The sequence below is a fragment of the Dendrobates tinctorius genome, unplaced genomic scaffold, assembly GCF_039654945.1.
Source record: "Dendrobates tinctorius isolate UK_male_01 unplaced genomic scaffold, ASM3965494v1 ptg000473l, whole genome shotgun sequence".
NCBI lineage: Eukaryota > Metazoa > Chordata > Amphibia > Anura > Dendrobatidae > Dendrobates > Dendrobates tinctorius.
This window is the reverse complement of record NW_027362135.1, coordinates 893,036-918,848: the sequence shown is the minus strand read 5'-3', so window position 1 is coordinate 918,848 and position 25,813 is coordinate 893,036. Positions and strand designations below refer to the sequence as shown.

General features: G+C 56.1%; 1 protein-coding gene across 4 annotated transcripts in view; it reads right to left on the bottom strand.

The window, feature by feature from the left end:
- Positions 1-1,980, bottom strand: part of KCNC1 (potassium voltage-gated channel subfamily C member 1) — a 206,368-nt gene extending 204,388 nt beyond the window's left edge. For 3 of the 4 annotated variants that reach the window (XM_073564689.1, XM_073564690.1, XM_073564691.1), the window contains exon 1: positions 1,423-1,980. In XM_073564689.1, coding sequence (XP_073420790.1) covers positions 1,423-1,980 — 558 coding nt within the window. The remainder of the gene's footprint in view (positions 1-1,422) is intronic. The other variant, XM_073564692.1, reaches the window with a different exon arrangement.
- Between the last annotated feature and the right edge of the window lie 23,833 nt (positions 1,981-25,813).

The window sequence follows — 25,813 nt, the reverse complement described above, 5'->3', positions numbered from 1 at the left end:
TGTATGATGATGATGGACACAGGCTGATTGTGCTGTATGATGATGATGGACACAGGCTGATTGTGCTGTATGATGATGATGGACACAGGCTGATTGTGCTGTATGATGAAGATGATGGACACAGGCTGATTGTGCTGTATGATGATAATGATGGACACAGGCTGATTGTGCTGTATGATGATGATGATGGACACAGGCTGATTGTGCTGTATGATGATGATGATGGACACAGGCTGATTGTGCTGTAGGATGATGATGGACACAGGCTGATTGTGCTGTATGATGACGATGGTGGACACAGGCTGATTGTGCTGTATGATGATGATGATGGACACAGGCTGATTGTGCTGTATGATGATGATGATGGACACAGGCTGATTGTGATGTATGATGATGATGGGCACAGGCTGATTGTGATGTATGATGATGATGGACACAGGCTGATTGTGCTGTATGATGATGATGGACACAGGCTGATTGTGCTGTATGATGATGGACACAGGCTGATTGTGCTGTATGATGATGATGATGATGGACACAGGCTGATTGTGCTGTATGATGATGATGATGGACACAGGCTGATTGTGCTGTATGATGATGATGATGGACACAGGCTGATTGTGCTGTATGATGATGATGGTGGACACAGGCTGATTGTGCTGTATGATGATGATGGACACAGGCTGATTGTGCTGTATGATGAAGATGATGGACACAGGCTGATTGTGCTGTATGATGATAATGATGGACACAGGCTGATTGTGCTGTATGATGATGATGATGGACACAGGCTGATTGTGCTGTATGATGATGATGATGGACACAGGCTGATTGTGCTGTAGGATGATGATGGACACAGGCTGATTGTGCTGTATGATGACGATGGTGGACACAGGCTGATTGTGCTGTATGATGATGATGATGGACACAGGCTGATTGTGCTGTATGATGATGATGATGGACACAGGCTGATTGTGATGTATGATGATGATGGGCACAGGCTGATTGTGATGTATGATGATGATGGACACAGGCTGATTGTGCTGTATGATGATGATGGACACAGGCTGATTGTGCTGTATGATGATGGACACAGGCTGATTGTGCTGTATGATGATGATGATGATGGACACAGGCTGATTGTGCTGTATGATGATGATGATGGACACAGGCTGATTGTGCTGTATGATGATGATGATGGACACAGGCTGATTGTGCTGTATGATGATGATGGTGGACACAGGCTGATTGTGCTGTATGATGATGATGATGGACACAGGCTGATTGTGCTGCATTGTTGCCCTTGTTGATTGTCTCCCTCTCTCTGTAGCTTATGAACATGTGGCACATCGTGTGTGTTGCATGCTGTCAGGACACACCATCCATTATGTCGCACATGTGTCGCATGCTGTCACGACTTACCCGTGCATATCGGGATGAGTAGGGGTCCTCGAACAGCGCCCAGATGCGGGGCTGCCACCTCCGCCAGCCGCCCGGGGCCCTCCCGTCCGGGGAGTCGCTGAGCGCCAGCCGCTTGGTGATATCCAGCTCATCCTCGCCGCAGTCCCCGCTGCCGTCCCCGTTGTCGCCTCCCAGGTCCGCGGGTCCTCCCCCGAAGCTGTCCAGGGCTTCCTCGGCGTCCCGGTGCTGGCGGTAGGTCATCCAGCAGCACGGCTCCACGTCCGTCTCGTCGATGCCCCAAAAGGCCAGCTCCTCCTCGTACAGCGGGCCGCACACGTCCGCCGGGCAGTGCAGCTTCCCGGTGCGGTAGTAGTTCAGGATGTGCGCGAACACCCCGGGGTGGCGGTCGAAGAAGAACTCGTCCACCCGCGGGTCGTAGTCGAAGTGGCTGTGGGCGTCGGGCTCAGCCAGCCAGGCCAGCCGGGTGCCGGGCAAGGTGCGCAGGGTGCTGCGGTAGGTCTGGTGCCGCGTCCCGCCAACGTTGATCACGATGCGCTCTGTGTCGTCCCCTTGGCCCATGTCGCCCACCAAGGTCTATGGAGCCTGTCATGTGAGGCGCTGCATGCTGCGCGCAAAGGACAGCGGCTCCGTGCAACCGCGCTCTGTGCGGGACCCCGTGCCGCCCTCCGGGGTGCGGGAGTCCGGGGTGCGCGCTGTACCGCCCTCCGGGGTGCGGGAGTCCGGGGTGCGCGCTGTACCGCCCTCCGGGGTGCGGGAGTCCGGGGTGCGCTCCGTGCCGCCCTCCGGGGTGCGCTGGATACCGCCCACCGTGCCTGAGTCAGGGGTGCGCTTTGGTGCTGAAAGGACAGCAACTCCCCGTACAAAGGACGGCGGCTCCGTGCAGGTGCGCTCTCTACCGCCCTCTATGAGGGAACACGGGTTGTGCTTGTGCCGGACTCCTGGGCTGCTTTCCTGATGCATCTGTGTTCTCTGCCCCCAGACAGGCCCTCTGCCGCTCTCTCTAGGTGAACTCTGTGGTTGTGTCTCTGCCCCCAGACAGGCCCTCTGCCGCTCTCTCTAGGTGAACTCTGTGGTTGTGTCTCTGCCCCCGGACAGGCCCTCTGCCGCTCTCTCTAGGTGAACTCTGTGGTTGTGTCTCTGCCCCCAGACAGGCCCTCTGCCGCTCTCTCTAGGTGAACTCTGTGGTTGTGTCTCTGCCGCCAGACAGGCCCTCTGCCGCTCTCTCTAGGTGAACTCTGTGGTTGTGTCTCTGCCCCCAGACAGGCCCTCTGCCTCTCTCTCTAGGTGAACTCTGTGGTGTTGTGTCTCTGCCGCCAGACAGGCCCTCTGCCGTTCTCTCTAGGTGAACTCTGTGGTTGTGTCTCTGCCCCCAGACAGGCCCTCTGCCTCTCTCTCTAGGTGAACTCTGTGGTTGTGTCTCTGCCCCCAGACAGGCCCTCTGCCGCTCTCTCTAGGTGAACTCTGTGGTTGTGTCTCTGCCCCCAGACAGGCCCTCTGCCGCTCTCTCTAGGTGAACTCTGTGGTTGTGTCTCTGCCCCCGGACAGGCCCTCTGCCGCTCTCTCTAGGTGAACTCTGTGGTTGTGTCTCTGCCCCCAGACAGGCCCTCTGCCGCTCTCTCTAGGTGAACTCTGTGGTTGTGTCTCTGCCCCCAGACAGGCCCTCTGCCGCTCTCTCTAGGTGAACTCTGTGGTTGTGTCTCTGCCCCCGGACAGGCCCTCTGCCGCTCTCTCTAGGTGAACTCTGTGGTTGTGTCTCTGCCCCCAGACAGGCCCTCTGCCGCTCTCTCTAGGTGAACTCTGTGGTTGTGTCTCTGCCCCCAGACAGGCCCTCTGCCGCTCTCTCTAGGTGAACTCTGTGGTTGTGTCTCTGCCCCCAGACAGGCCCTCTGCCTCTCTCTCTAGGTGAACTCTGTGGTTGTGTCTCTGCCCCCAGACAGGCCCTCTGCCGCTCTCTCTAGGTGAACTCTGTGGTTGTGTCTCTGCCCCCAGACAGGCCCTCTGCCGCTCTCTCTAGGTGAACTCTGTGGTTGTGTCTCTGCCCCCAGACAGGCCCTCTGCCGCTCTCTCTAGGTGAACTCTGTGGTTGTGTCTCTGCCCCCAGACAGGCCCTCTGCCGCTCTCTCTAGGTGAACTCTGTGGTTGTGTCTCTGCCCCCAGACAGGCCCTCTGCCGCTCTCTCTAGGTGAACTCTGTGGTTGTGTCTCTGCCCCCAGACAGGCCCTCTGCCGCTCTCTCTAGGTGAACTCTGTGGTTGTGTCTCTGCCCCCAGACAGGCCCTCTGCCGCTCTCTCTAGGTGAACTCTGTGGTTGTGTCTCTGCCCCCAGACAGGCCCTCTGCCGCTCTCTCTAGGTGAACTCTGTGGTTGTGTCTCTGCCCCCAGACAGGCCCTCTGCCGCTCTCTCTAGGTGAACTCTGTGGTTGTGTCTCTGCCCCCAGACAGGCCCTCTGCCGCTCTCTCTAGGTGAACTCTGTGGTTGTGTCTCTGCCCCCAGACAGGCCCTCTGCCGCTCTCTCTAGGTGAACTCTGTGGTTGTGTCTCTGCCCCCAGACAGGCCCTTTGCCGCTCTCTCTAGGTGAACTCTGTGGTTGTGTCTCTGCCCCCAGACAGGCCCTCTGCCGCTCTCTCTAGGTGAACTCTGTGGTTGTGTCTCTGCCCTGGGACAGGCCCTCTGCCGCTCTCTCTAGGTGAACTCTGTGGTTGTGTCTCTGCCCCCAGACAGGCCCTCTGCCGCTCTCTCTAGGTGAACTCTGTGGTTGTGTCTCTGCCGCCAGACAGGCCCTCTGCCGCTCTCTCTAGGTGAACTCTGTGGTTGTTTCTCTGCCCCCAGACAGGCCCTCTGCCGCTCTCTCTAGGTGAACTCTGTGGTTGTGTCTCTACCCCCGGACAGGCCCTCTGCCGCTCTCTCTAGGTGAACTCTGTGGTTGTGTCTCTGCCCCCAGACAGGCCCTCTGCCGCTCTCTCTAGGTGAACTCTGTGGTTGTGTCTCTGCCCCCGGACAGGCCCTCTACCGCTCTCTCTAGGTGAACTCTGTGGTTGTGTCTCTGCCCCCAGACAGGCCCTCTGCCGCTCTCTCTAGGTGAACTCTGTGGTTGTGTCTCTGCCGCCAGACAGGCCCTCTGCCGCTCTCTCTAGGTGAACTCTGTGGTTGTGTCTCTGCCCCGGGACAGGCCCTCTGCCGCTCTCTCTAGGTGAACTCTGTGGTTGTGTCTCTGCCCCCAGACAGGCCCTCTGCCGCTCTCTCTAGGTGAACTCTGTGGTTGTGTCTCTGCCCCCAGACAGGCCCTCTGCCGCTCTCTCTAGGTGAACTCTGTGGTGTTGTGTCTCTGCCGCCAGACAGGCCCTCTGCCGCTCTCTCTAGGTGGACTCTGTGGTTGTGTCTCTGCCCCCAGACAGGCCCTCTGCCGCTCTCTAGGTGGACTCTGTGGTTGTGTCTCTGCCCCCAGACAGGCCCTCTGCCGCTCTCTCTAGGTGGACTCTGTGGTTGTGTCTCTGCCCCCAGACAGGCCCTCTGCCGCTCTCTCTAGGTGAACTCTGTGGTTGTGTCTCTGCCGCCAGACAGGCCCTCTGCCGCTCTCTCTAGGTGAACTCTGTGGTTGTGTCTCTGCCCCCAGACAGGCCCTCTGCCGCTCTCTCTAGGTGAACTCTGTGGTTGTGTCTCTGCCCCCAGACAGGCCCTCTGCCGCTCTCTCTAGGTGAACTCTGTGGCTGTGTTTCTGCCCCCGGACAGGCCCTCTGCCGCTCTCTCTAGGTGAACTCTGTGGTTGTGTCTCTGCCCCCGGACAGGCCCTCTGCCGCTCTCTCTAGGTGAACTCTGTGGTTGTGTCTCTGCCCCCAGACAGGCCCTCTGCCGCTCTCTCTAGGTGAACTCTGTGGTTGTGTCTCTGCCCCCAGACAGGCCCTCTGCCGCTCTCTCTAGGTGAACTCTGTGGTTGTGTCTCTGCCCCCAGACAGGCCCTCTGCCGCTCTCTCTAGGTGAACTCTGTGGTTGTGTCTCTGCCCCCGGACAGGCCCTCTGCCGCTCTCTCTAGGTGAACTCTGTGGTTGTGTCTCTGCCCCCAGACAGGCCCTCTGCCGCTCTCTCTAGGTGAACTCTGTGGTTGTGTCTCTGCCCCCAGACAGGCCCTCTGCCGCTCTCTCTAGGTGAACTCTGTGGTTGTGTCTCTGCCCCCAGACAGGCCCTCTGCCGCTCTCTCTAGGTGAACTCTGTGGTTGTGTCTCTGCCCCCAGACAGGCCCTCTGCCGCTCTCTCTAGGTGAACTCTGTGGTTGTGTCTCTGCCGCCAGACAGGCCCTCTGCCGCTCTCTCTAGGTGAACTCTGTGGTTGTGTCTCTGCCCCCAGACAGGCCCTCTGCCGCTCTCTCTAGGTGAACTCTGTGGTTGTGTCTCTGCCCCCGGACAGGCCCTCTGCCGCTCTCTCTAGGTGAACTCTGTGGTTGTGTCTCTGCCCCCAGACAGGCCCTCTGCCGCTCTCTCTAGGTGAACTCTGTGGTTGTGTCTCTGCCCCCGGACAGGCCCTCTGCCGCTCTCTCTAGGTGAACTCTGTGGTTGTGTCTCTGCCCCCAGACAGGCCCTCTGCCGCTCTCTCTTGGTGAACTCTGTGGTTGTGTCTCTGCCGCCAGACAGGCCCTCTGCCGCTCTCTCTAGGTGAACTCTGTGGTTGTGTCTCTGCCCCGGGACAGGCCCTCTGCCGCTCTCTCTAGGTGAACTCTGTGGTTGTGTCTCTGCCGCCAGACAGGCCCTCTGCCGCTCTCTCTAGGTGGACTCTGTGGTTGTGTCTCTGCCCCCAGACAGGCCCTCTGCCGCTCTCTCTAGGTGGACTCTGTGGTTGTGTCTCTGCCCCCAGACAGGCCCTCTGCCGCTCTCTCTAGGTGGACTCTGTGGTTGTGTCTCTGCCCCCAGACAGGCCCTCTGCCGCTCTCTCTAGGTGAACTCTGTGGTTGTGTCTCTGCCCCCAGACAGGCCCTCTGCCGCTCTCTCTAGGTGAACTCTGTGGTTGTGTCTCTGCCCCCGGACAGGCCCTCTGCCGCTCTCTCTAGGTGAACTCTGTGGTTGTGTCTCTGCCCCCAGACAGGCCCACTGCCGTTCTCTCTAGGTGAACTCTGTGGTTGTGTCTCTGCCCCCGGACAGGCCCTCTGCCGCTCTCTCTAGGTGAACTCTGTGGTTGTGTCTCTGCCCCCAGACAGGCCCTCTGCCGCTCTCTCTAGGTGAACTCTGTGGTTGTGTCTCTGCCCCCAGACAGGCCCTCTGCCGCTCTCTCTAGGTGAACTCTGTGGTTGTGTCTCTGCCCCCAGACAGGCCCTCTGCCGCTCTCTCTAGGTGAACTCTGTGGTTGTGTCTCTGCCCCCAGACAGGCCCTCTGCCGCTCTCTCTAGGTGAACTCTGTGGTTGTGTCTCTGCCCCCAGACAGGCCCTCTGCCGCTCTCTCTAGGTGAACTCTGTGGTTGTGTCTCTGCCCCCGGACAGGCCCTCTGCCGCTCTCTCTAGGTGAACTCTGTGGTTGTGTCTCTGCCCCCAGACAGGCCCTCTGCCGCTCTCTCTAGGTGAACTCTGTGGTTGTGTCTCTGCCCCCAGACAGGCCCTCTGCCGCTCTCTCTAGGTGAACTCTGTGGTTGTGTCTCTGCCCCCAGACAGGCCCTCTGCCGCTCTCTCTAGGTGAACTCTGTGGTTGTGTCTCTGCCCCCGGACAGGCCCTCTGCCGCTCTCTCTAGGTGAACTCTGTGGTTGTGTCTCTGCCCCCAGACAGGCCCTCTGCCGCTCTCTCTAGGTGAACTCTGTGGTTGTGTCTCTGCCCCCAGACAGGCCCTCTGCCGCTCTCTCTAGGTGAACTCTGTGGTTGTGTCTCTGCCCCCAGACAGGCCCTCTGCCGCTCTCTCTAGGTGAACTCTGTGGTTGTGTCTCTGCCCCCAGACAGGCCCTCTGCCGCTCTCTCTAGGTGAACTCTGTGGTTGTGTCTCTGCCGCCAGACAGGCCCTCTGCCGCTCTCTCTAGGTGAACTCTGTGGTTGTGTCTCTGCCCCCAGACAGGCCCTCTGCCGCTCTCTCTAGGTGAACTCTGTGGTTGTGTCTCTGCCCCCGGACAGGCCCTCTGCCGCTCTCTCTAGGTGAACTCTGTGGTTGTGTCTCTGCCCCCAGACAGGCCCTCTGCCGCTCTCTCTAGGTGAACTCTGTGGTTGTGTCTCTGCCCCCGGACAGGCCCTCTGCCGCTCTCTCTAGGTGAACTCTGTGGTTGTGTCTCTGCCCCCAGACAGGCCCTCTGCCGCTCTCTCTTGGTGAACTCTGTGGTTGTGTCTCTGCCGCCAGACAGGCCCTCTGCCGCTCTCTCTAGGTGAACTCTGTGGTTGTGTCTCTGCCCCGGGACAGGCCCTCTGCCGCTCTCTCTAGGTGAACTCTGTGGTTGTGTCTCTGCCCCCAGACAGGCCCTCTGCCGCTCTCTCTAGGTGAACTCTGTGGTTGTGTCTCTGCCCCCAGACAGGCCCTCTGCCGCTCTCTCTAGGTGAACTCTGTGGTTGTGTCTCTGCCCCCAGACAGGCCCTCTGCCGCTCTCTCTAGGTGAACTCTGTGGTTGTGTCTCTGCCGCCAGACAGGCCCTCTGCCGCTCTCTCTAGGTGAACTCTGTGGTTGTGTCTCTGCCCCCAGACAGGCCCTCTGCCGCTCTCTCTAGGTGAACTCTGTGGTTGTGTCTCTGCCCCCGGACAGGCCCTCTGCCGCTCTCTCTAGGTGAACTCTGTGGTTGTGTCTCTGCCCCCAGACAGGCCCACTGCCGTTCTCTCTAGGTGAACTCTGTGGTTGTGTCTCTGCCCCCGGACAGGCCCTCTGCCGCTCTCTCTAGGTGAACTCTGTGGTTGTGTCTCTGCCCCCAGACAGGCCCTCTGCCGCTCTCTCTAGGTGAACTCTGTGGTTGTGTCTCTGCCCCCAGACAGGCCCTCTGCCGCTCTCTCTAGGTGAACTCTGTGGTTGTGTCTCTGCCCCCAGACAGGCCCTCTGCCGCTCTCTCTAGGTGAACTCTGTGGTTGTGTCTCTGCCCCCAGACAGGCCCTCTGCCGCTCTCTCTAGGTGTACTCTGTGGTTGTGTCTCTGCCGCCAGACAGGCCCTCTGCCGCTCTCTCTAGGTGAACTCTGTGGTTGTGTCTCTGCCGCCAGACAGGCCCTCTGCCGCTCTCTCTAGGTGAACTCTGTGATTGTGTCTCTGCCCCCGGACAGGCCCTCTGCCGCTCTCTCTAGGTGGACTCTGTGGTTGTGTCTCTGCCCCCAGACAGGCCCTCTGCCGCTCTCTCTAGGTGAACTCTGTGGTTGTGTCTCTGCCCCCAGACAGGCCCTCTGCCTCTCTCTCTAGGTGAACTCTGTGGTGTTGTGTCTCTGCCGCCAGACAGGCCCTCTGCCGCTCTCTCTAGGTGAACTCTGTGGTTGTGTCTCTGCCCCCAGACAGGCCCTCTGCCGCTCTCTCTAGGTGAACTCTGTGGTTGTGTCTCTGCCCCGGACAGGCCCTCTGCCGCTCTCTCTAGGTGGACTCTGTGGTTGTGTCTCTGCCCCCAGACAGGCCCTCTGTCGCTCTCTCTAGGTGAACTCTGTGGTTGTGTCTCTGCCCCCAGACAGGCCCTCTGCCGCTCTCTCTAGGTGAACTCTGTGGTTGTGTCTCTGCCCCCGGACAGGCCCTCTGCCGCTCTCTCTAGGTGAACTCTGTGGTTGTGTCTCTGCCCCGGGACAGGCCCTCTGCCGCTCTCTCTAGGTGAACTCTGTGGTTGTGTCTCTGCCCCCAGACAGGCCCTCTGCCGCTCTCTCTAGGTGAACTCTGTGGTTGTGTCTCTGCCCCCAGACAGGCCCTCTGCCGCTCTCTCTAGGTGAACTCTGTGGTTTTGTCTCTGCCCCCAGACAGGCCCTCTGCCGCTCTCTCTAGGTGAACTCTGTGGTTGTGTCTCTGCCGCCAGACAGGCCCTCTGCCGCTCTCTCTAGGTGAACTCTGTGGTTGTGTCTCTGCCCCCAGACAGGCCCTCTGCCGCTCTCTCTAGGTGAACTCTGTGGTTGTGTCTCTGCCCCCGGACAGGCCCTCTGCCGCTCTCTCTAGGTGAACTCTGTGGTTGTGTCTCTGCCCCCAGACAGGCCCACTGCCGCTCTCTCTAGGTGAACTCTGTGGTTGTGTCTCTGCCCCCGGACAGGCCCTCTACCGCTCTCTCTAGGTGAACTCTGTGGTTGTGTCTCTGCCCCCAGACAGGCCCTCTGCCGCTCTCTCTAGGTGAACTCTGTGGTTGTGTCTCTGCCCCCAGACAGGCCCTCTGCCGCTCTCTCTAGGTGAACTCTGTGGTTGTGTCTCTGCCCCCAGACAGGCCCTCTGCCGCTCTCTCTAGGTGAACTCTGTGGTTGTGTCTCTACCCCCAGACAGGCCCTCTGCCGCTCTCTCTAGGTGAACTCTGTGGTTGTGTCTCTGCCGCCGGACAGGCCCTCTGCCGCTCTCTCTAGGTGAACTCTGTGATTGTGTCTCTGCCCCCGGACAGGCCCTCTGCCGCTCTCTCTAGGTGGACTCTGTGGTTGTGTCTCTGCCCCCAGACAGGCCCTCTGCCGCTCTCTCTAGGTGAACTCTGTGGTTGTGTCTCTGCCGCCAGACAGGCCCTCTGCCGCTCTCTCTAGGTGAACTCTGTGGTTGTGTCTCTGCCCCCAGACAGGCCCTCTGCCTCTTTCTCTAGGTGAACTCTGTGGTGTTGTGTCTCTGCCGCCAGACAGGCCCTCTGCCGCTCTCTCTAGGTGAACTCTGTGGTTGTGTCTCTGCCCCCAGACAGGCCCTCTGCCGCTCTCTCTAGGTGAACTCTGTGGTTGTGTCTCTGCCCCCGGACAGGCCCTCTGCCGCTCTCTCTAGGTGGACTCTGTGGTTGTGTCTCTGCCCCCAGACAGGCCCTCTGTCGCTCTCTCTAGGTGAACTCTGTGGTTGTGTCTCTGCCGCCAGACAGGCCCTCTGCCGCTCTCTCTAGGTGGACTCTGTGGTTGTGTCTCTACCCCCAGACAGGCCCTCTGCCGCTCTCTCTAGGTGAACTCTGTGGTGTTGTGTCTCTGCCGCCAGACAGGCCCTCTGCCGCTCTCTCTAGGTGGACTCTGTGGTTGTGTCTCTGCCCCCAGACAGGCCCTCTGCCGCTCTCTCTAGGTGAACTCTGTGGTTGTGTCTCTGCCCCCAGACAGGCCCTCTGCCGCTCTCTCTAGGTGAACTCTGTGGTGTTGTGTCTCTGCCGCCAGACAGGCCCTCTGCCGCTCTCTCTAGGTGGACTCTGTGGTTGTCTCTGCCCCCAGACAGGCCCTCTGCCGCTCTCTCTAGGTGGACTCTGTGGTTGTGTCTCTGCCCCCAGACAGGCCCTCTGCCGCTCTCTCTAGGTGGACTCTGTGGTTGTGTCTCTGCCCCCAGACAGGCCCTCTGCCTCTCTCTCTAGGTGAACTCTGTGGTTGTGTCTCTGCCCCCGGACAGGCCCTCTGCCGCTCTCTCTAGGTGAACTCTGTGGTTGTGTCTCTGCCCCCAGACAGGCCCTCTGCCGCTCTCTCTAGGTGAACTCTGTGGTTGTGTCTCTGCCCCCAGACAGGCCCTCTGCCGCTCTCTCTAGGTGAACTCTGTGGTTGTGTCTCTGCCCCGGGACAGGCCCTCTGCCGCTCTCTCTAGGTGAACTCTGTGGTTGTGTCTCTGCCCCCAGACAGGCCCTCTGCCGCTCTCTCTAGGTGAACTCTGTGGTTGTGTCTCTGCCCCCAGACAGGCCCTCTGCCGCTCTCTCTAGGTGAACTCTGTGGTTGTGTCTCTGCCGCCAGACAGGCCCTCTGCCGCTCTCTCTAGGTGAACTCTGTGGTTGTGTCTCTGCCCCCAGACAGGCCCTCTGCCGCTCTCTCTAGGTGAACTCTGTGGTTGTGTCTCTGCCCCCGGACAGGCCCTCTGCCGCTCTCTCTAGGTGAACTCTGTGGTTGTGTCTCTGCCCCCAGACAGGCCCTCTGCCGCTCTCTCTAGGTGAACTCTGTGGTTGTGTCTCTGCCCCCGGACAGGCCCTCTGCCGCTCTCTCTAGGTGAACTCTGTGGTTGTGTCTCTGCCCCCAGACAGGCCCTCTGCCGCTCTCTCTTGGTGAACTCTGTGGTTGTGTCTCTGCCGCCAGACAGGCCCTCTGCCGCTCTCTCTAGGTGAACTCTGTGGTTGTGTCTCTGCCCCGGGACAGGCCCTCTGCCGCTCTCTCTAGGTGAACTCTGTGGTTGTGTCTCTGCCCCCAGACAGGCCCTCTGCCGCTCTCTCTAGGTGAACTCTGTGGTTGTGTCTCTGCCCCCAGACAGGCCCTCTGCCGCTCTCTCTAGGTGAACTCTGTGGTTGTGTCTCTGCCGCCAGACAGGCCCTCTGCCGCTCTCTCTAGGTGAACTCTGTGGTTGTGTCTCTGCCCCCAGACAGGCCCTCTGCCGCTCTCTCTAGGTGAACTCTGTGGTTGTGTCTCTGCCCCCGGACAGGCCCTCTGCCGCTCTCTCTAGGTGAACTCTGTGGTTGTGTCTCTGCCCCCAGACAGGCCCACTGCCGCTCTCTCTAGGTGAACTCTGTGGTTGTGTCTCTGCCCCCGGACAGGCCCTCTGCCGCTCTCTCTAGGTGAACTCTGTGGTTGTGTCTCTGCCCCCAGACAGGCCCTCTGCCGCTCTCTCTAGGTGAACTCTGTGGTTGTGTCTCTGCCCCCATACAGGCCCTCTGCCGCTCTCTCTAGGTGAACTCTGTGGTTGTGTCTCTGCCCCCAGACAGGCCCTCTGCCGCTCTCTCTAGGTGAACTCTGTGGTTGTGTCTCTGCCCCCAGACAGGCCCTCTGCCGCTCTCTCTAGGTGTACTCTGTGGTTGTGTCTCTGCCGCCAGACAGGCCCTCTGCCGCTCTCTCTAGGTGAACTCTGTGATTGTGTCTCTGCCCCCGGACAGGCCCTCTGCCGCTCTCTCTAGGTGGACTCTGTGGTTGTGTCTCTGCCCCCAGACAGGCCCTCTGCCGCTCTCTCTAGGTGAACTCTGTGGTTGTGTCTCTGCCGCCAGACAGGCCCTCTGCCGCTCTCTCTAGGTGAACTCTGTGGTTGTGTCTCTGCCCCCAGACAGGCCCTCTGCCTCTCTCTCTAGGTGAACTCTGTGGTGTTGTGTCTCTGCCGCCAGACAGGCCCTCTGCCGCTCTCTCTAGGTGAACTCTGTGGTTGTGTCTCTGCCCCCAGACAGGCCCTCTGCCGCTCTCTCTAGGTGAACTCTGTGGTTGTGTCTCTGCCCCCGGACAGGCCCTCTGCCGCTCTCTCTAGGTGAACTCTGTGGTTGTGTCTCTGCCCCCAGACAGGCCCTCTGCCGCTCTCTCTAGGTGAACTCTGTGGTTGTGTCTCTGCCCCCAGACAGGCCCTCTGCCGCTCTCTCTAGTTGAACTCTGTGGTTGTGTCTCTGCCCCCAGACAGGCCCTCTGCCGCTCTCTCTAGGTGAACTCTGTGGTTGTGTCTCTGCCCCCAGACAGGCCCTCTGCCGCTCTCTCTAGGTGAACTCTGTGGTTGTGTCTCTGCCCCCAGACAGGCCCTCTGCTGCTCTCTCTAGGTGAACTCTGTGGTTGTGTCTCTGCCCCCAGACAGGCCCTCTGCCGCTCTCTCTAGGTGAACTCTGTGGTTGTGTCTCTGCCCCCAGACAGGCCCTCTGCTGCTCTCTCTAGGTGAACACTGTGGTTGTGTCTCTGCCCCCAGACAGGCCCTCTGCCGCTCTCTCTAGGTGAACTCTGTGGTTGTGTCTCTGCCCCCAGACAGGCCCTCTGCCGCTCTCTCTAGGTGAACTCTGTGGTTGTGTCTCTGCCCCCAGACAGGCCCTCTGCCTCTCTCTCTAGGTGAACTCTGTGGTTGTGTCTCTGCCGCCAGACAGGCCCTCTGCCGCTCTCTCTAGGTGAACTCTGTGGTTGTGTCTCTGCCCCCAGACAGGCCCTCTGCCTCTCTCTCTAGGTGAACTCTGTGGTTGTGTCTCTGCCCCCAGACAGGCCCTCTGCCGCTCTCTCTAGGTGAACTCTGTGGTTGTGTCTCTGCCCCCAGACAGGCCCTCTGCCTCTCTCTCTAGGTGAACTCTGTGGTTGTGTCTCTGCCGCCAGACAGGCCCTCTGCCGCTCTCTCTAGGTGAACTCTGTGGTTGTGTCTCTGCCCCCAGACAGGCCCTCTGCCTCTCTCTCTAGGTGAACTCTGTGGTTGTGTCTCTGCCCCCAGACAGGCCCTCTGCCGCTCTCTCTAGGTGAACTCTGTGGTTGTGTCTCTGCCGCCAGACAGGCCCTCTGCCGCTCTCTCTAGGTGAACTCTGTGGTTGTGTCTCTGCCCCCAGACAGGCCCTCTGCCTCTCTCTCTAGGTGAACTCTGTGGTTGTGTCTCTGCCCCCAGACAGGCCCTCTGCCGCTCTCTCTAGGTGAACTCTGTGGTTGTGTCTCTGCCCCCAGACAGGCCCTCTGCCGCTCTCTCTAGGTGAACTCTGTGGTTGTGTCTCTGCCCCCAGACAGGCCCTCTGCCGCTCTCTCTAGGTGAACTCTGTGGTTGTGTCTCTGCCCCCAGACAGGCCCTCTGCCGCTCTCTCTAGGTGAACTCTGTGGTTGTGTCTCTGCCGCCAGACAGGCCCTCTGCCGCTCTCTCTAGGTGAACTCTGTGGTTGTGTCTCTGCCCCCAGACAGGCCCTCTGCCTCTCTCTCTAGGTGAACTCTGTGGTTGTGTCTCTGCCCCCAGACAGGCCCTCTGCCGCTCTCTCTAGGTGAACTCTGTGGTTGTGTCTCTGCCCCCAGACAGGCCCTCTGCCGCTCTCTCTAGGTGAACTCTGTGGTTGTGTCTCTGCCGCCAGACAGGCCCTCTGCCGCTCTCTCTAGGTGAACTCTGTGGTTGTGTCTCTGCCCCCATACAGGCCCTCTGCTGCTCTCTCTAGGTGAACTCTGTGGTTGTGTCTCTGCCCCCAGACAGGCCCTCTGCCGCTCTCTCTAGGTGAACTCTGTGGTTGTGTCTCTGCCCCCAGACAGGCCCTCTGCCGCTCTCTCTAGGTGAACTCTGTGGTTGTGTCTCTGCCCCCAGACAGGCCCTCTGCCGCTCTCTCTAGGTGAACTCTGTGGTTGTGTCTCTGCCGCCAGACAGGCCCTCTGCCGCTCTCTCTAGGTGAACTCTGTGGTTGTGTCTCTGCCCCCATACAGGCCCTCTGCCGCTCTCTCTAGGTGAACTCTGTGGTTGTGTCTCTGCCCCCAGACAGGCCCTCTGCCGCTCTCTCTAGGTGGACTCTGTGGTTGTGTCTCTGCGCCGCTGCCTTAGGCTGGGTTCACATTACGTTTAGGCAGTCCATTTAACGTTGCCATAAACTTCTATTGGGGCGCATGTCATAAATCGGCATGCCCTAGCGATGTGCCATCATTCTGTGACGGACCCTCGGACGCGGCCTGCAGCGTTTGGGGGTCCGTCTTCGCTAGCACAGACAGGGAAGCTGTGCTAGCGTGATCGCCTAACGCAATCACAAAATGACAGGTGCGCAGTCCGTCAACGCTGTGTATTGAACGGACTGCATTAACGCAATGTGAACCTAGCCTTAGATGGAGTCCGGGATTATGCATCTTTGCTGCCAGATAGGCCCTTTGCCGCTTTCTTAGCTGAAGTCCGGGGTTATGTCTCTGCTGCCAGATAAGTCCTTTTCAGTTGTCTTAGGTGGGGTCCGGGGTCATGTCTTTGCTGCCATAAAAACCCTCTGCTACTGTCTTAGCTGGATCCAGGGTTATGTCTCTGTGGCCAGATTGGCCTTTGCCGCTGTCTTAAGTGGAGTCCGGGGTTATGTCTCTGCTGCCCTCTATGCTTGCGTCCAGGGTAGATTTCAGACAAAGTGGGACCCTGGGCAAAATTATAAAGTAGAATCAATAAAAATGAGTCTTCTACTCCAGACATTTAAATACGGACATTCACCCTTCTGAGTTTAGCAGTGACACAAAAATCATTAAAGAAGAAGAAAAGCAACACTCACCATTTCCTAAAAATCGTTCCTTTAATGCGATACTCGGGCCATGCAGGCGGCATGCATTGCAGGGAAATCAGCTCCTGATTGCAGTTTCAGGTCTGGCTCGACGCTTCTATGTGTCCAGGACCCGATGTGAAATGGACATCGTGCACCGGTTTCCTCTCCCCTTTGCACGCCACCTGCATGTCCTGAATATCGCATTAAAGGAACGAGTCCAGCACAGTCTCACATAAACCCTTCTCTAGAGCTTCTGCCTCCACATACAGAGAAAAAAGTTCAGTGGTCAGCAGGGCCGGTTATAGTGGGGCCCTAGGCAAAAGTTTAAAATGGGGCCCCAAATGCTAACATATGGCACATCACACAATGAGTGTAATCGACAATACTGAAGTCGTTTGACACTTGTTTCCCGGCCTCTTTGCACCAACTGAGAAAAAATGGGGACAGAACAACCACTAATGGATCAATCTGTCCCCATACAGTATCATGTTATCAGCAGCACATCGACAGTTTACACTGGGCGATGTGCTGCTGAGAACAATGATTTTTGCATAAACAATCCAATCACTCGAATATGCAGCATTTTGCTTATTTAGTATAATACACCCCATAGTCCTCCACATAGTATAATGTGCACCACAGTCCTCCATATTGTAAAATGCCACCCCATAGTCCTCCGCATAGTATACTACAATCCCCATGGTCCTTCATATAGTATAATACAGTCCCCATGCAGCCACCCCAGAAAATAATGCAGCCTCGCCATACAATATAATGTAACCCCATAGAATATAATGCAGCCCCCCTCTTATAGTATAAAGCAGCCCCTCCATAGAATATATGGTAGCCCCCTTATATAGTATAATGTAGCCCCTCCATAGAATAGAGTGTAGCCCTCCTCATAGAATATAATGAAGCCCCCTCATAGTACAATGTAGCCCCCTCAGAGTGATGCAATCACCCCTCATAGAATATAATAAATATAATACAGCCCCCAATAGAATATAATGTCCCCCCGCAGAATATAATACAGCTCACCTCCCCATAGAATATAATGTAGCCCCCCATAGAATATAATACAGCCTCCCCCATAGAATATAATGTATCGCCCCCCATAGTATATAACACAGCCTCCTCCTCCCCCCCATAGTATATAACACAGCCTCCTCCCCCCCATAGTACATAACACAGCCTCCTCCTCCCCCCATAGTATATAACACAGCCTCCTCCTCCCCCCCATAGTACATAACACAGCCTCTTCCTCCCCCCCATAGTATATAACACAGCCTCCTCCTCCCCCCCATAGTACATAACACAGCCTCCTCCTCCCCCCCATAGTATATAACACAGCCTCCTCCTCCCCCCCCATAGTACATAACACAGCCTCTTCCTCCCCCCCATAGTACATAACACAGCCTCCTCCTCCCCCCCATAGTATATAACACAGCCTCCTCCTCCCCCCATAGTATATAACACAGCCTCCTCCACCCCCCCATAGCATATAACACAGCCTCCTCCTCCCCCCATAGTATATAACACAACCTCCCCCCCAATAGTATATAACACAGCCTCCTCCTCCCCCCCATAGTACATAACACAGCCTCCTCCTCCCCCCCCATAGTATATAATACAGCCTTCTTACCCACCATAGTATATAACACAGCCTCCTCCTCCCCCCCATAGTATATAACACAGCCTCCTCCTCCCCCCCATTGTATATAACACAGCCTCCTCCTCCCCCCATAGTACATAACACAACCTCCTCCTCCCCCCATAGTATATAACACAGCCTCTTCCTCCCCCCATAGTATATAACACAGCCTCCTCCTCCCCCCATTGTATATAACACAGCCTCCTCCTCCCCCCCATAGTACATAACACAACCTCCTCCTCCCCCATAGTATATAACACAGCCTCCTCCTCCCCCCATAGTATATAACACAGCCTCCTCCTCCCCCCATAGTACATAACACAGCCTCCTCCTCCCCCCATAGTATATAACACAGCCTCTTCCTCCCCCCATAGTATATAACACAGCCTCCTCACCCACCATAGTATATAACACAGCCTCCTCCTCCCCCCATAGTACATAACACAGCCTCCTCCTCCCCCCCATAGTATATAACACAGCCTCTTCCTCCCCCCATAGTATATAACACAGCCTCCTCCTCCCCCCATTGTATATAACACAGCCTCCTCCTCCCCCCCATAGTACATAACACAACCTCCTCCTCCCCCATAGTATATAACACAGCCTCCTCCTCCCCCCATAGTATATAACACAGCCTCCTCCTCCCCCCATAGTACATAACACAGCCTCCTCCTCCCCCCATAGTATATAACACAGCCGCCTCACCCCATAGTATATAACACAGCCTCCTCCTCCCCCCCATAGTATATAACACAGCCGCCTCCTCCTCCCCCCATAGTATATAACACAGCCTCCTCCTCCTCCCCCCATAGTATGTAACAGCCTCCTCCTCCCCCCATAGTATATAACACAGCCTCCTCCTCCCCCCCATAGTATATAACACAGCCTCCTCCTCCCCACCCATAGTATATAACACAGCCGCCTCCTCCTCCCCCCCATAGTATATAACACAGCCTCCTCCCCCCATAGTATGTAACAGCCTCCTCCTCCCCCCATAGTATGTAACACAGCCTCCTCCTCCCCCCCATAGTATATAACACAGCCTCCTCCTCCCCCCATAGTATATAACACAGCCTCCTCCTCCCCCCATAGTATATAACACAGCCGCCTCACCCCATAGTATATAACACAGCCTCCTCCTCCCCCCATAGTATATAACACAGCCGCCTCCTCCTCCCCCCATAGTATATAACACAGCCTCCTCCTCCTCCCCCCATAGTATGTAACAGCCTCCTCCTCCCCCCCATAGTATATAACACAGCCTCCTCACCCCATAGTATATAACACAGTCTCCTCCCCCCCCATAGTATATAACACAGCCTCCTCACCCACCATAGTATATAACACAGCCTCCTCACCCACCATAGTATATAACAACCTCCTCCTCCCCCCATAGTATATAACACAACCTCCTCCTCCTCCCCCCATAGTATATAACACACCCTCCTCCTCCCCCCTAGTATATAACACAGCCTCCTCCTCCCCCCCATAGTATATAACACAGCCTCCTCCCCCCATAGTATGTAACAGCCTCCTCCTCCCCCCATAGTATGTAACACAGCCTCCTCCTCCCCCCCATAGTATATAACACAGCCTCCTCCTCCCCCCATAGTATATAACACAGCCGCCTCACCCCATAGTATATAACACAGCCTCCTCCTCCCCCCATAGTATATAACACAGCCGCCTCCTCCTCCCCCCATAGTATATAACACAGCCTCCTCCTCCTCCCCCCATAGTATGTAACAGCCTCCTCCTCCCCCCATAGTATATAACACAGCCTCCTCACCCCATAGTATATAACACAGTCTCCTCCCCCCCCATAGTATATAACACAGCCTCCTCACCCACCATAGTATATAACACAGCCTCCTCACCCACCATAGTATATAACAACCTCCTCCTCCCCCCATAGTATATAACACAACCTCCTCCTCCTCCCCCCATAGTATATAACACACCCTCCTCCTCCCCCCTAGTATATAACAGCCTCCTCCTCCCCCCCATAGTATATAACACAGCCTCCTCACCCACCATATTATATAACACAGCCTCCTCCCCCCGTAGTATATAACACAGCCTCCTCATCCCCCCGTAGTATATAACACAGCCTCCTCCCCCCATAGTATAACACAGCCTCCTCATCCCCCTGTAGTATATAACACAGCCTCCTCACCCACCATAGTATATAACACAGCTTCCTCCCTCCCGTAGTATATAACACAGCCTCCTCCCCCACCATAGTATAACACAGCCTCCTCACCCACCATAGTATATAACACAGCCTCCTCACCCACCATAGTATATAACACAGCCTCCTTCCCCCCGTAGTATATAACACAGCCTCCTCACCCACCATAGTATATAACACAGCCTCCTCCTCCCCCACCATAGTATATAACACAGCCTCCTCCTCCCCCCCATAGTATATAACACAGCCTCCTCCTCCCCCCCATAGTATATAACACAGCCTCCTCGTCCCCCCATAGTATATAACACAACCTCCTCCTCCCCCCATAGCATATAACACAACCTCCTCCTCCCCCATAGTATATAACACAGCCTCCTCGTCCCCGATAGTGTATAACACAGCCGCCTCCTCCCCACATAGTATATAACACAACCTCCTCCTCCCCCATAGTATATAACACAGCCTCCTCCTCCCCCCATAGTATATAACAGCCTCCTGTGACAATAGAGCACCCTCTGCCACCAACATGTCACGAAAGTGTACCCTGTGCCGCCAATGTCATGATCCCTCCGCTGACACCGGTATGTCAGCGGATGGAGGGACGCGACGCACTGCCGGCACACGGCTATCACAGGCACAGTGGGGGCTTATCTTAGTTATCCCACCACTGGCACCATGTGACAAAATACAGCAAGCTAATCTTGCCCTAACAATTTATCGCAGGGGGTTATTTTGGATGCCCCACCACTGCTAACAACCTTCCAAGAACTGCAGGGATTTATGGATATCCCACTTTCTCAGTTCCACTTTGGAACTCGCAGCTCTCCAGCGGCCCCCCTTATCCTCAGGTCAGTCAGGGAACTACACCTAGGATAATTAGTCACCGGATGGGCTGCTTGTTGTGCACGGCAATTAGACTACTGCAGTAAGGGAAGTATCAATGCTCCGGCCGCAGCCCCTCATACAGCAATACAAGACCCTTCTGGACTGCCAACTAGCCCAACCAACTGAACACACCATGCTGCAACCAGCCACGATTCGCTTAATCAAAGAATTAATTAAGAGGGTCCGTAGCAAACCCCCAAATTAGTAGCGATTATCTAAAGGTGCATAGTTCGTTTCTTAGAGCATGGAGACAAACTGATAAATTTATCATTTATTCCCAAAAGGTGGGCAGTGATTACACAGATAAAAGTTGTTACAAAGTTGAGACAGTAAATATGTACAAGGCAAATATAAAAAATAACAGGGATGAAAACAGAAATTACACTTACAGTTGCTTATGGTTCTTTAGGCAACCCATGTGGCTGGGGGGAGGGGCAGCTAGACATCCCCAGACATTTGGTGATCTTTCTAGCATGGGATCTGCAGCTCAGAGTGGCTGATTGTCCCCTCGCATCCCTTATGGTCTTGCTGTGTGACCTCAGCAAAAGGGGCCAGCTGGGGAGGTTCCACCCCCCTTCCTCTAAGTTATGATTTGGCTACAAAACTTATTATGACTATATCTGGCCGAGGATAGCTCATATAAACACACATATGGTATCATTGGTTGTAGTTTATCAAATACAATAAAACAACATCAAACATGCCGTAATTAGGACACTCCATTTGGGAGCAATCCATATCTCAGTTTCTGGAGGGGTTAGAAAGCTGGTTTCGTGCCCTTCGCAGAAATGTAATTATTATATCTCTGCTGCGAGGGAGGTGCCCGCTAGAGCTTCTTTAATATCTCTCATTTTATTCAGCCGCATGTCTCAAACAAAGAAATCCTTCCACTTAGCTAATCCACATTCCTAGCTACAACAGGAAATGGACTGTGTCCTGCTACCAAATGCAGGCACAGAGCAGCAAGCAGGGGGGCACTGGTCTCTGTGTGTGTAAGCTGTGGGCGAAAAGAGGAGGGGGAAGGAGGATGCTGCAAGCTTGTGACAGGCTACAATGTCCTCAGTAGAGTGAAATGGGAGATTTCTAGCATGTTACAGAAACATCATTTTTACAGACATATCTTACATTACACCTCCCCCTTTTAGAGGGCGCTACGGAGGCATAACCTGACGGTAATCCGCCATGCGCACCTCAGCGGGTTCACCCCGGCGGGACAACCCATCGGCATTACCATGCTCGCTGCCCTTTTTGTGTTGTACAGTAAAGTCGTACTGTTGAAGGGCAAGGCTCCAGCGGAGCAACCTTCCATTGGTTCCGGACACTGTGTGCAACCAGCTCAGAGGGTTGTGGTCGGTTACCACCGTGAAGGTGCGCCCGTACAGGTAGGGCTGCAAACGTTGCAGTGCCCACACCATGGCCAGGCACTCCTTCTCGATGGTGGAGTAGGCCACTTCCCTCGGCAAAAGTTTCCGGCTCAGGTACAACATGGGGTGCTCCTGGTTCCCCGAGTCGACCTGGCTGAGCAGAGCACCGAGGCCAAACCCGCTGGTGTCGGTCTGTACCAGGAACGGGCGACTGCTGTCGACTGCTTTCAACACTGGAGAGTTGCACAGGGCTGTTTTCAAAGCTTGGAAGGCCGCCTCACAGTCATCTGTCCAGTTGACTGTTTGGGGTAGCCTCTGCTTGGTGAGGTCGGTCAAGGGTTTTGCAAGGGCGCTATAGTCCTGCATGAACCGCCTATAGTATCCTGCAGTGCCCAAGAAGGACTTCACCTGTTTATTGGTCCTGGGGGTGGGCCAGGACATGATTGCGTCCACCTTTTCCGGCTCCGGACTCATGGAACCCCCGCCTACCCGGTGCCCCAGGTAGTGGACCTCGCTCATGCCCATCCGCTTGATAGTCAGGCCTGCCTAGTGAAGACGCTTGAGCACCTCCTGGAGATGCTGAAGGTGTTCCTCCCAGGTGGAACTGAAGATGGCGATGTCGTCCAAGTACGCCACTGCGTACTCCTCCAGTCCCCGGAGCAGGTGGTTGACTGTTATGATTGAGTCACCGAGGAGGAAAAAACAAAACACAAGCTCAGCCCAGAAAATCAGAGAGGTTGGAAACTAGCGGATTGCAGACCCCTGATCCTATCACAACAACTAGCAGTAGCCGTGGAGTGTTCCTACGGTGATCCTAGACACCTCGTCACAGCCGGAGATCTAAATAAGCCTAAAGAGAGAAAAGGGAAAAACTGACTGCCCCAGAGCAGACCCCAAAGCAATAGGCAGCCCCCAACATATAATGGCGGTGAAGCAAGATGAAAACACTAACACAGATAGAAAGATAGGTTGAGCAAACGATGGGGCCCAAGCTAACTAAAAAGGACAGGACAGAAAAGCTGCTGTCTGCAATCCGAGAAAACCCTGCTAAAAATATTACCAACACAACTGATAAGCAAAAAGGACCCTGAAGTCACTAGACTTCAAACACTATATCAGCACTCAGAATATTCTGGAAGCAGAGCAAAAGAGAACACTGATCAAGGAAAAAGAATCCAGCACACCCCCGGCCGGGGATGGCTGAACTCAAAAAACAAGGTAAACAAAACCAAAACTAATAAGTTCAATAGCAGAGCAAAAACTTATCTTTGGGAGGCAGGAACCAGACTGGTCTCCAAGAATCCAGCAGAGAAATCACCAGCGACTCAGAAGGGCGTCAGCTGCCTTATATCCAGTCTGTAGTTCCCGTTACCCAGTCACAATCCACCTGATCAGGTGTTTGGTTTCTTTCATCCAAATCAGCCTCACTACCTTCCTTCACCAGAAGAGGGAGATCCTCGGATACAAAAGATGAATGAAAAGATGAGCTCACAACAGTTGACCATCCGCTGGAAAGTGGCAGGGGTATTTTTCATGCCGAAGGGCATGACTGTGGACTCGTACAGTCCAAAGGGGGTGATAAAGGTGGATTTCTCCTACGCCTCAGGGCGATATGCCAGTATCCCCGACTCAAATCCATGATGGATATGTACTTTGCTTTCGCCAACCGCTCAAGCAGATCCTCGATGCTCGGCATCAGGTGTGCATCAGAGGTTGTGATGGCGTTGAGCCCCCTGTAGTCCAAGCAGAACCGGGTAGTCCGATCCTTTTTAGGCATGAGAACTACAGGCGAGGCCCACGCGCTTTTTGACCGTTGAATCACCCCAGCCTTAACATCTCATCGATCTCTTGGCGCATGACCTGTTGCACCTCCTCAGAGATCCGATAAGGTGTTCACCGTAGTGGGACGTGATTCCCGGTGTCCACCTCACGAACCGCTAACTCCGTCCTCCCAGGTCGGTTGGTGAACACGACCCGGAAGAGTTCCAGGGTGGCCACCAACTGCGACCGCTGGGATACTGTTAACAAACCACTTATCTCCATATCCTCAATGGACCCATTGGCCTTGGCTTGGGTCAGCATGTCCAGGAGGGGATCTTCCCCCCCCCTCCTCGGGCAGGTTGCAGACTGGTAGGATGCAAGCTTCACGTTCGTGGGGCACCTTCTGTTAGGGTCGGCGGAACGCACCAAATATAAATAATAGTAGGTGCGTTCGCCACCCGGGGTCCACTGTGCGGTAGGTGACAAGACCGCTGCTGAACAATGGCAGATGCACCTAGTAGGTGCGGTACTGCGCTCGGGTTAACGTCACCCGAATGCTAAGGGCGGCTCCGTACAAACACAGAGTCGCTTGGCGAACACTAAAGCAAAGGCGCGGGCCCTGTTAGCGTCACAGAGGCCTGCGTGTGGCGTCGCAGCCGCGAACACCAATAGCTGCTGTTACTACCGCGCAGCGGCAGAGAAAGCCGCAAGCGTCGGCACCGAGGATCGGGCGCCGACGGACGCTAGTGTAGGCGTGGAGCAAGTGGCGTGTAGCTTGCCACAACCCTGGAGCTGACTATACACACTCGGTCACCACTCGTAATATCAGAGGGTAGGGGTTTCATAATGAGTCAGACACCAGTCCATGCAGCCATCACCATACACACACAGAATAATATGCTACACTAGCGCATGGCCGAGCCGCCATGCAGGGCTTTTATAGCCATGCGCTTCCGGGACCTTCCAATACTTTGGGAAGGACCAATCAGATCCGACACAGGACCTGCACATGTGACCCCTGTTCTCCACTGAGAGGGCACGTTGCGGGCATGCCCAGTAGCACGGCACGAGGACTTAGTCTCTGGAGCGGTTCCCTGCAAAGCAGTTTGCGCTACCATTGCTGCATCGGTGGTGGCAGCAACATCCAGGCTCACAGAACGAGTCTGAGGAGAATGCCTGGCTCGCCGTGATTGCTGAGCAGGAGTCTGAGCGGTCGGAGGAGAATGGGAGACCGCTGTGCAGTGCCAGGAATCCGACGCCTAACACCTTCAGCTTGTTGACGTGAAAGGCCTTGCGCCTACCCCAAGCATGGTCAAGCGTCACCACGTAGGTGACCGGGTTGAGCTGTTGGTGGACGACGTATGGGCCTTCCCAAGCTGCCTGAAGCTTATCCATTTGTACGATGACCAGTACCCACACCTTTTGAGCCACCTGGTAGGTCCGCTCCCGGGCGTTCTTTTCGTACCAGCGCTTCTGGTCAGCCTGAGCCTGCGTCATGTTGTCATGCACCAACTGCGTCAAGGTCTGCATCTTGTCACGGAAGCGCATGACATAATCCACGATGGACACTTCTGTGGGGTTTGGCTCATCTTCCCAGGATTCTCTTATCAACCCAATGGGTCCCCGGACTCGCCTGCCATACAGGAGCTCGAAGGGGGAGAACGCCGTCGAGGCCTGCGGAACTTCTCTGTAAGAGAACAGCAGGTGTGGGAGGTACTTGGGTCTCAACCAGCATGCAGAGCATCTGTTTGAGGGTACCGTTGAAGCGTTCACACAAACCATTGGTTTGTGGATGATACGCACTCAATACCAGGTGCATCACCTGCATTTTCCCACAGAGAGCCTCCATTAGGCGAGACATGAATTGGGTCCCTTGATCGGTAAGCATCTCCCTGGGAAATCATACCCTTGAAAAGATGGTCACCAGTGCATCAGCCACCTTATCTGCCCTGGTTGAAGACAGAGCTACTGCCTCTGGGTACCAGGTAGCGTAGTCTACCACGGTGAGAATATCGCTTTCCAGAACTGCTGGGGAAGGCCAGCGGGCCTACACTGTCCACCGCGATTCTCTGGAAAGGCTCCTCTAACACCGGCAAAGGAATAAGGAGATCTTTAAAAGCAGGCCCTGCCTTACCCACTTTTTAACAGGTGGCACAGGAGCGGCAGTATTGTGTTACATCTGTCCCCATCTTGGGCCAATAGAAGTGTTGAGACAGCCATGCCTTTGTTTTGCTGATCCCCAAGTGCCAGCGAGTGGAATCTCATGGGCAATCCGCAACAACTCAGTTCTGAACTGATTAAGGACGACCAGCTGTCTTTCCCTCAACCACTCCTTTTGGAAATCTCCCGGTACAGCCTTCCTCGTTCCCTGAACACCCTCTCCTTATCAGACTCGGAGGTGGGCGTCTCGGCGAGGTGTCTCAATTTCTACAGGCTGGCATCTGAGTGCAGAGCAGCCTGGAACTCCTTGGTGGAGGCTGCCAGAAGCGACGTCAGGGTCCCTCCCTCGCTGGGACCCTCTGGAACCTGCTCTGGGTTCACCTCTGGTTCAGTCTCTCTAGTAGCAGAAGAGGGTCCAGAAGGCAGGGCACT